A 10,703-nucleotide genomic window follows, 5' to 3' on the forward strand; every position below is an offset into this window, starting at 1 on the left:
AAGGGTGGCCTGCGTGATAAACAAAATGCCAAGAGGCAAAACCACACATTCATCACTACGCTCAGCCTTTGCAAGGTTCAGAGTTCATTATTGGGCCGCCACCCTTGGTGAGTATTCAAGCTTTCTGAGAATGCGTATCAAACGAGTGTCTGTGTGTAACCATCATGGCTGTTTTATTTTACTAAGCGGCTATCACTCTAGGAAGGCACCTCTTAGTAAGAACATGATGTCTCAAGAAGGAAAGAAAAAGAAAACTGGTAGGGTGCTCGGGCTGCCCGAGGGGTGCACCTGGTGACCAGCAGGAAAGCAGCAGTCCCCTGTCCCAGGACAGTGGTGGGGGCTCAACACACTGGGGCCACGTTTTCACACTGGTGCGTGTTTCCAGATGTTTAAACTCTTTCAATTTAGTTGTAGAAATGGTACCTGGGAATAGCACTGTCCGAAAAATTAACATCTGTTCATTAAAAAAGCCCTTTAAAGTGGTATTTTTCCTCTCAAAATCAAAAGCCTAGGGGGGAAAAAATCACCTTTTCCAGCACTGAGCCAGCACTAAGCGTTCCTCCACCCCAACCCTCCTCCCGGTTCCCCATCACGGGTGCATCCCAATCTGCGATGGCCACATAAACACGAGCTCCGAGTCCACTTGTTTGCTCTGAGAGCGAGCTCCTTTCTCGCTGAGGAGAAAGCTGTGCTGCTGAGTCACTGAGAGGGACCAGGAGGGGGGACCCCAAAAGACCGGGGGGACCTGGCCTCCTGCCTCTGCAGGTCGTGGTGTGAGGACATTCAATGGCTCACGCTGACTCAGTCCGACTTCACCGAGAGTGGCTCCGGGCCTGGAGGACCAGCTCCTCGCTGGGCTCTGAAATGCAGTCAGTTACCTAGGAGGCCACAGCAGATGATGCGAGGAATCTGCTGATGAAGGTGGTTTTCATCCAGTCCCTGGAGCCAGAAACTATAAAAATAAACCTGGGAAGGAAAGCTTAAATAAAGAATTTATTTCCAAATTCAGTAGACATTATTTCCTATTCTTTTGAAAAGCCAACTGGGTTACAAAAATCAACGTTTCTGGTTTTGGAGGTGGACGGATTATAAATGCTGCCAGTCGATGCCGGCCAGCGTCTGATTTGCTTCCTGTGCGTGTCCAATCTCCTCCGTGATGCTGTGCTGCTGCCAGAGCTTCTGGATCTTCTTAAAGCGCTCCCCGCACAGGTGTAGAGGATTGCCCCGTCTGCGGAGAAGACACGCATCATCAGGACGTCCTCGACTCACGCACATCACGCCCCTTCCTGACTGTGGAAGGTTACATCTCACTGGTCTCACACTCTCTTCACAACTGCTACTCAGCAAATGACTGTGGATATGAACACATTACCCAGGCTCGTGCCTTCTGAAAAGAAATACAGGGCCTACACGTATCTTAAATGACAGCGAGAGACAGTGGGACAGAGTTTGGTTGAGAGGCTTAAACTACCCCACTCGTTGTCCACTGTGTTGATAAAATATGGGAAAAAATGGGGAGATAAGAGAAAGAGAGCTGCAGGAACCCAAATGTTTGAGACTGCAGTCTCTCTCGGCCACAGATTCCTCACAGAGAGCAGTCATGTCGGGTAGCTTCACGCTTTCGCATCATCACTGGCACAGGTTTGGTGATGTGATGCCTGGACCAAGGACACCGAGCTGTGCACTGCTGTCCCCAAGCCAGATCTCACCGTCTCACTGGCTGCCCCCTGGAAGCCTGCACCCCTGGCCGGGACATGCACCCGTAAGCTGTCACCAAGGGTCTAAGGGACGCTTCCCTACTTTTCCTGCCTTGTCTTCCACATCTTCAACCTTCCTCCACAAAGCTGCACAGCTGTGCTGAAGGTCTAAACTTACCTCCTTTTGAGGAAAAAGAGATGGTCTAAATAAAACTTTAATAGTGCTTGAGGGAAATACTGTTACATTTTGCTTACAATGTATGTAATAGAGGTTACCAGAGTAGAAGTGACCAAGCCCTCAGAGAGTGTTATGTGGCTCTGTGTATTCTAATCTTTGTTCTCGGGAGATTTTTATGTAAGTACGATAGGCATGTCTTTTTATCAAGTAAGAGAATAATGCTCTTTTACATTCTATGAGCAGCTCCTGGGTCTTGGCTGTATGAAGTCAGAGTGACCAACTGGCAGTGACCACTCTGACGGTACACAGCAATTCAAAGAGCGCTTAAAGAGTGTAGAAGTTACACGGTCTCATTCTTTCCCATGTTTACCTGATGGCCCTCATGGCACGCTGGGAGCCGGGAAAAGAACGTCTAACTAGACATTCATGCAAAACTATTACTGGAAAAAGGTCCACATAATGCACTAAGGGTCCCCAGAGGCCTGGAGCGAGCAAATCCAGCCCGTGACAATGGCCTTACCTGAGTCCCTGGTCCGTCTCTCCGTAGTCATCAAGGTAAGGAGGAGCATAAAAACAGCCTTTGGTTTTCCCGGCTAAAAACAGCACCTGGCATTCTCGTACTCTGTAGAAAGATCATTGTATAGAATGTTTAGTAAGCAGGGTTACTAGAAGCCTTGGTAGCACAGTGGTTAAGGTGCCTGGCTGCTAACCACAAGGCTGGTGGTTGAAACCCACTAACCAACACATAGGAGAATGACGTGGCTATTAATTCTTGTAAAGATTACAGCCTTGGAAATGATGGGGCTGTCTTACAGATTGCTCTAAGTCAGATATGACTCCACAGAAGTTGAGTTTGATTTAAGCAAGACTTAGAATCAGTACTAAACAGACTGAAGTCTTAAAAAAGATTCATAAACAGCACTGGAAGAAATGAAATCGCACTGCAGCAAAGAGACACTGAGGAGGACCAACAAATCAGCCCAAGTTTTCAAAACAACTCAGATGACTGTGCTAACCCAGCACAGTGAACAGAGGGACAGCCGTGGGGTTAAGAATCAGCAGCTCAAATGACAGCAACACTTAGAAAACTGTCAAGTGTTGGAAAACTAGTAAACATCTAACCATAGCACCAACTCAACTTGATGTAACTCAACTCATGGCAGACTCTTCAGTGGGTTTCGGAGACTGTCTAGCTTTCTCCTTTGGAGCTGCTGGTGGATTTGAACTGCCAGAGGCACAGAAAAGATGATACAAGAACCATCACAGAGTTAGCTTGAGGCAAACATGAGACAGGAAAAGACAGTGTTGTTAGCGGTGGAACTCTCCTGAGATTACACCACCTGGGCTTGACAAAACACGCACTAGGTATTAGTATTTTTACTATTATTGTTATTCATCTAGGAATTGTGTGCAAACACTATGAATGAAGCGGATTTTAGACATAAAGTCCAAAGCTAAGCGCTCCCTCCAGGGCCTTACCTCAGGAAGATGCCCACCCCGGAGCCACAGGCGTGGGTGTGCGCTGTGCAGGCGCCCACATCCTCCCCTTCCAGCTCCGTCTGACAGCAGTAGCTTTGAGAGCACAGCAGGCTTCCACACACCAGGCACAGCGTGGGGGCTCTGCTCTTATCGCCGCCTGATTTGGGGCACCTCCAGGGGACAAAGAAAACACAAGTCATACGCAATATCAAAGACACGTACCTAACGGCCAAGGGAAATGTATTCTTTTTTTGTAGTTAAACAATGATTTTATTGCTCAAGTACATAAAGACAAATTTATGCAACCAGGGCAGAGGCTGTGGATGATTCATATTTCCAATTGGGAGGAAGGACTCTTTGTCTTATAGTATCGAGCCAATCGGTGAATTCGGCTCTCAATCAGGATCAGACGGAATTTAGCATCCTTATCCTTTCTGTTCCTTTCAAGATGCTTTCGAACAGCAGCAGCTTTCTTAATTAAATGGTAGAGATCCTCAGGAAGATCAGGAGCAAGTCCTTTGGACTTAAGGATTCTCAGGATTTTGTTGCCTGTCACAAAACGCACTTGTGCAACGCCATGTGAATCTCTGAGGATCACACCGATCTGGGAAGGAGTTAGACCCTTCTTGGCTAGTTTGTAGATCTGCTCCTTCACGTCGTCAGACATCAACTTCAGCCAGGTGGGGACGCTGCGGTGATAGGAAAGAGCCGACTGGGACAAGCCCTTCCCGGGAGCATGCATGCGACCCATGATGGTGGCAGTCAGGCAACGAAAAAGAGCGGAAATGTATTCTTAAAATAAGGTCTAACAAAAACTTATACTTGTATGTATAAATAATTTGCCTGGAAACAAAAGAAAGAAAATCACTAATAAGATAAATTAAGGTGGGTGGTTTTTTTGTCATTTAAGAAAATATTATATAAAGCAGTTAAAAAAAAGACTGACTGGCACACCCATGTTTACTGTGGCTTTGTTCACAATAGCAAAGAGCTGGAAATAACCTAAGTGCCCATCAACAAACAAATGGTTAGAGAAGCTGTGGTATATTCACACAATGGAATACTATGCTGCATTGAAAAACAAGGAACTCATGCAATATTATTCAAAATGCGTGACCCTGGAGGACATTATGCTGAGTGAAACATCTCAGTCACAAAAGGACAAATACTGCATAGTGCCACTGTTGTAAAATGGGACTGACATCGGGATTGTGGGGAGACTGAGAAAGATAGGATAAATTATGTCTACTGCATTGAAACAGATGAGGGAGAGAACTGTTTAAAAGGGATATATGATTAGGTATTATTGTCATGACAGGAGTCCAGAATGAAGGGTGCTCAGTGGAGGGGACTTGGGGAGGGAGAAAAGTGCAACAATGAATAAATGGAAATCCAAAGTCTGTAAATTTTCATTAACATTAATAATTTAAAAAAAAAGACTGAATGAAAGTGGTAAGTGTTGATTTGGATAAATCTTACAAAGCTGAGTCAAAAAGGTTTGAACAGGCAGTCCGCAATGCTGTTTAAAGAAAGCTTAACACATACAATACTACTACAGTGGCTTAGGAGTGTACACAGGTCACATCAGTGCACAGGGATGCTCAGCTATACAATGGATCTCTACAGAGGAAAGAGGAGGTGACAGAGAAGGGACACAGAGAGCATGGAGGATCTGCACCACTGAGTCTGAGTCGACCCACTGCTAAACTTCCAGTGGGTGTTCAGAGGTACTCTACACTCTGTATGGGAGGAGACTGCCCATCTTTATCCCACAGAGCAGATGGTGGATCCAAACAACCTACCTTTCAGCTGACAGCACAATTCCTTACCACTAAGCCACCAGAGCTCGTCTAGGCAGTGTTTCATTTTGTACAGTTCTTTACTATTCTATACTGGCCCCAAGACCCTAAGATGAACAGCCTTTGCTGCCAGGCTCTGTTCCTGGGCTGCCTGCTACTGCCATGAGGTCTTCCAGCCTCTCACCTGAAGGTCTCCAAAGCAGACGCCAGGTGCTGGTGACCCTTCCTGATGACCATCAATTACTCAAAGGCAAGTTCAAACTGAAGTTGAAGAAGAAAACAAGTTCACAAGAACGAAAATATGACCTTGGGTCTATCCTCACCTGTATTTGGAAATCATCTCAAGAATAGGATTGCGGCATTGAACCGTAAGGATTGAAAACCAGATGAGTTGTGGGATGGCATTAAAGACATCATCCATGAAGAAAGCAAAAGGTCGTTACAAAGACAGAAGAGGAGGAAAAGATCAAAATGGATATAAAAAGTGACTCTGAAAACGACACTAGAGTGTCAACAAAGGGATGAGATGCTGAAATAAAAGAGATTAACAGAAGATTTTAAAGGGCAGCTTGAGAAGCCAAAGCAAAATACTATAATGCTATGTGTGGAGTCCTGGTGGCCTAGTGGTAAGAAGCTATGCTGTGATTCCAACAACATGTGGTTTGAATGCACCAGCTGCTCCATGAGAGAAGGATAGGCAATCTCCTCCTGTGAGAGTAAGTGCCTCTGAAAACCTGATGGAGGGTCAGCTATGAGTCGGTTCCGAGTCAATGGTATACTGAAAAGTGTAAAGGAATAGAGTTGGAGAATAAAAAAGGAAGAACTTTCTCAGCGTTTCTAAAGTTGATGGAACAGAAAAAGAAATTCAAGCCACAAGCTGCAATACTGAGAGATGCTATGCTATGGGCAAAATTTTGAATGACACAGGAAGCATCAAAAGAGGATACACAGAGTCAGTGTACCAGAAAGAGTGGGTTGCCACTGAAATCCTCAGAAAGTCGTTACCAGGATGTGCCACAAAATCCAGAGAACAATTACCTGGTCAACTGGTTGAAGAGATTAATATTTGTTTTCATTCTCAAGAAAGGTGATCTTACAGAATGTAGAAATTATCAAATGATATCATTAATATCACACATAAGCAAACTACTAGAACAGTTTGACAGAGAACTGCTAGTTGTTCAAGTTGGATTTAAAAGTGGGCATAGCTATCACTGGATAGCAGGATATCGATGCTACTGTCAGGCAGATCCTGGCTGCAAGTAGAGAATACCAGAAGAATGTCTATCTGTGCTTTACTGACTATGCAAAGGCATGGATCATAACAAACTAAGACTAACATTGCGAAGAATGGAAATTTCCGAACATTTAATTATTTTTAAACAAAATCTATGGCTAGACCAAGAAGCTGTTGCTCAAACAGAGCAAGGGCACACTGCATAGTTTAAAATCAAGAAATGTGTGTATCAGGGCTGTATACTTTCTCCAAACTTATCTATTCTCTATGCTGAACAAATCATTCGAGAAGCTGGATTTTATGAAGGAGAATATGGCATTAAGATTGGAGGGATGTCATGCTTGGAACGGTGGAGGGTCAGCGAAGGAGAAGACCCTCAGTGATACAGAGTGATACCGTGATTGTGTCAATGGGCTCAAGTGTAGGTGGTAAGGATAGTGCAGGTTCACACAGCACATGGTTCAGAGAGATGGTTCACAGAGTTGCTATAACTCATGTGACTCGATGGCGCCTAATAATAATAACAACCACAACTATATTATTCTCATTAACAACCTATATAATATAGAAGATACAATCTTACTTGCTGTAATTGAGGACTTGTGACACTTGTTGCAGAGAATTATGACTCAGTTTCCAAATATGGATTACATCTCAACATAAAAAAAACAGAAATCCTCACTACTGGGCCAATAGACAACATCACGATAGGTGGAGAAAAGGCTGAAATTGTCAATGATTTAATCTTACTTGGATCCATAATCCTTATTGCCAGCAATCAAGAAATCAAAAGATGTGTTGCACTGGCAAAGTCTGTTGTCAGGGGCCTCTCTAAAGTCCTGAGGAGTAAGGATGTCAGTTTAAAGACTAAGGTGCACCTGAGTCAAGCCATGGTTTTACTAATCACGTGCTATGCATCTGAGAGATGGGCAATAAGTAAAGATGAGAAAAAAAGAATCAATTCTTTTGAGTGGTGGTACTGGAGAAGAGTACTGAAGACCCCATGGATTGTCAAAAGAACAGATTTGTCTCAAAGAAGGTGCAATCAGAGTGCTCCTTGGAGGCAAGAATGGTGAAGCTTCATCTCATGTATTTTGGGTATGTTGCTAGCAGAGGCTATTCCTTAGAAAAGGACATAAAGGTGGAGGGTCAGCAAAGGAGCAGAAGACGTTTGGTGTGATGGTCTAACACAGTGCCTGTGGCAATGGGCTCAATGTGGATGACAAGGACAGCGCAGGTAAGTCAGGGTTCAGATACGTTGTTCACAGGGTTGCTATAAGTCATACGCCACTTGATGGCGCCTAACCATAACAACCATATTATTCTTTATGTTACTTGTAAAGGAAATATTTAACACCTGTTAAGGGCCTCAAAATGTTACGAATACTGACCTCTGTTGCATTTATTCTAAAACCCCTCTATAATTATCTGTTTTGAATATCAACATGACCCTGGTGTATTCACTGCTCTATGCATTATTGTTCTCTCTTGCTGCTTTATGGCTTCATATTAGCAAAATATGAAATTTTGTAAAAAAACCCTTTGACTTTAAAAAAATAACTGAAACAACAACAAAAAAGCACCACAAAACAAATCAAAAAAATTACTCCCTCTTCTGTAGCAAGAAACAAACTGCTTGTTCTTGAGAACTTTCCCATCAAGAATTTAGTAGAAGCAGGTATACTTTTATAATTTTGATGTTTTTGTTAATGTTTCCAAATAGTGTATTTTGAAAGTATAATCATTTCTTATTTGTTTCTATGTAATTCTCCTCATGTTCTTTATCACACATTAGTGATCAGAAACGAAGCCTAATTCCCAGATCCCGGCCAGAAAGAGCTAACCAGGCACTTAATGTAAGTCGAAGGCGAGTTTTGCCCTAACTCATGGATTATGCGTCAATGAACTTCTGTTGGATTTGATTGATTATAGATGGACAGTGGCATAGTGTATTTGAAGGCTACTAAATGCAACTTACAATGCTTAATAAAAATCTTTATTCTTGGAAGCTGTGGTGGCCTAGTGGCAAGAAGTTGTGCTGCAATCCCAAAGGTGAGTAGCTTGAATCCACCAGATGCTCAACTGGAGAGAGAGGGAGGGGAAATCTCCTCCTGTGCCTGTCAGATCTGACTTGCCAGGTCACAACAACACAAATCTTTATTCTTTTAGCATTAAAAAGTGGTTAAGGGCGTTTATTACTTTGAAGTGCAAACTGTAATTTAGTTAACCTGTAGTTCTCCTTGCCCTCCAAAACTTTCTCTGAAACATAGTGGACTGATGCTTGACCAGAAGCTAGGCAGAGTGATAGTATGATTTGGATGATTTGCCTTTCCAAACGAGAAAACATTCCTCAAGTTCTCTGTAGAAAAGAGAATGCATTCAGTGGCAGGAAAAGCCCAACACTGTTGCTGTCAAAACTTACGAGAAATTAGATGCCTGATTAATGAGGCTGCTGTAATCCTCTGGGAGCTCTATTAATCTGTTGGATTCTCTTGGATAGCTAAAACCAAAGCATAACAACAAAATCCAGTTAACAAGAGGTCATATATTATGATGACATATTATAGGGCAACTTTTAATGTAGTTAAAACAAAGGAAGGATTTTAATCTGAGCAACAGTACACCGAGACATGGGTATAAGAAGTCAGAAGAATAAATACTAAAAAACCAAAACCAAACAAACCACTCTTAAATGGCACAATGCATTAACATTCTTTACTTGGTGAGTTCAGACTAAACTGTCAGGACAGCAGTAACGGTACTTAATGTCTGCCCCATCAAGTTCACTGCTGTGGAGTTGATTCTGACGCACAGCGATCCCACAGAAAAAGCATGGTAGAACTGTCCCCTAGAGTTTTCAAGGCTGTAGGTCTTTATGGAAACAAACTGCCACATAATTCTCCTGTGGAGCGAGAGGCAGGTTTGAACTTTAAACCTTTCAGTTAGTAGCCAAATGCTACCAAATGCGTCTCAAGGGTTCCTGCATCTGTCCCATTTAAGTGCAAATTTGGTAGCTCTGGGAAGCAGGTAAAAGATAGAAAAGGATTTTTCTAGGCTTCTATCTAACCAACACAGTATTAAAGAACCATTTATAGAACTTAGATCTAGAACATAGAATAGGCAGGCTTATTAGGGGTGATCTTAATGCAGAAATAAAATAGAGGAGAAAGGAGAGTAGACAGATTCTCTTTAAAATCATTAATACTAGGCTGTTTTTAGTTAAATTAATTCAGAAAAAATTTAGATTTAAACTCAAGTTATAACTGAGGACCTGGTCTCAGTATTCTTCGTTTCGTGTGCCCAGCACCAGAAATGGGGTAATATTTTACCTACTAGAAAGATAACAGATTTAATATGCACACCCATGTTTATTGCTGCTTTGTTCACAATAGCAAAGAGCTGGAAACAACCCAACTGTCCATCAACAAATGAATGGATAGAGAAGCTCTGGTATATTCATACTATGCTGCATTAAAAACCAAAGAACTAAAACAACAACAACAACAACAAAGAACTCATGAAATATTATGCAAAATGAGTGACCCTGGAGGACATGCTGAGTGAAATATCTCAAGTCACAAAAGGACAAATACTGCATAGTGCCACCGTTGTAAAACGGGACTGACATTGGGGTTGGAGGTAACCTAAGAAAAGAGGGGATAAATAATATATACTGCATTGAAACAGATGAGGGAGAGAACTGTTTAAAAGTAACATGTTCTCGTTATGTGCTGTTGAATCACTTGTGACTCACAGTGACCCTATGTACAACAGCCCTAAACCCTGCTCTATCCCTTGTCAATCTTATTTTCTCTGACACACCCATCCCCATTACCCCAGTGACTGAATCAATCCATCTCATAGAAGGTCTTTCTTTCCTGCGCCGTCCCTCCACCCTCTCAAGCATGAAGTCCCTCTTCAAGGACTGATCCCACTTTGCAACATATCCAAAGTATGTCAGACAGAGCTTCAGAATCCTTGTCTCCAAGGACTAGCCTGGCTTCACCTTCTCCAGGATGAATCTGTTTGTTCTCCTAGCAGTTCATGGTATATTCAATACTCTTCTCCAGCACCAAAGCTCAAAGGCATCAACTCTCCTTCTATCATCTCTAGTCATTGTCCAGCTCTCTGATGCATAGCAATCACAAAGACCATGATCTAGATCAGGTGCACTGTACTCTCCAGACTGACACTGTTGTTCTTCAGTACTCTGGAGAGTGCCACACCCGCCTCGCTGTCCTCTCTGGCCACGACGCCTGTGTGACAAAATGGGTCGTCCGTGCCTGTACGGGGTCTCTGACCTCAAGGATAGC

The 10,703-nt window shown here is 43.0% G+C and overlaps 1 protein-coding gene and 1 pseudogene across 2 annotated transcripts in view; both read right to left on the reverse strand.

Annotated features, from left to right (window-relative positions):
- Nucleotides 1-795: 795 nt before the first annotated feature.
- UBR2 (ubiquitin protein ligase E3 component n-recognin 2) overlaps nucleotides 796-10,703 on the reverse strand; it is a 169,334-nt gene continuing 159,426 nt past the window's right edge. For both annotated transcript variants that reach the window (XM_006881986.1, XM_006881985.1), the window contains exons 44-47: nucleotides 8,813-8,890; nucleotides 3,355-3,525; nucleotides 2,396-2,497; nucleotides 796-1,228 (exon numbers count right to left, since the gene is read on the reverse strand). In XM_006881986.1, the coding sequence (XP_006882048.1) occupies nucleotides 1,087-1,228; nucleotides 2,396-2,497; nucleotides 3,355-3,525; nucleotides 8,813-8,890 (493 nt within the window). In that variant the 3' untranslated portion in view covers nucleotides 796-1,086. The remainder of the gene's footprint in view (nucleotides 1,229-2,395; nucleotides 2,498-3,354; nucleotides 3,526-8,812; nucleotides 8,891-10,703) is intronic.
- LOC102849278 lies at nucleotides 3,652-4,105 on the reverse strand (annotated as a pseudogene).

This window comes from Elephantulus edwardii, unplaced genomic scaffold (assembly GCF_000299155.1).
Source record: "Elephantulus edwardii isolate Elephantulus edwardi_28Jun2011 unplaced genomic scaffold, EleEdw1.0 scaffold00017, whole genome shotgun sequence".
Classification (NCBI taxonomy): Eukaryota; Metazoa; Chordata; class Mammalia; order Macroscelidea; family Macroscelididae; genus Elephantulus; species Elephantulus edwardii.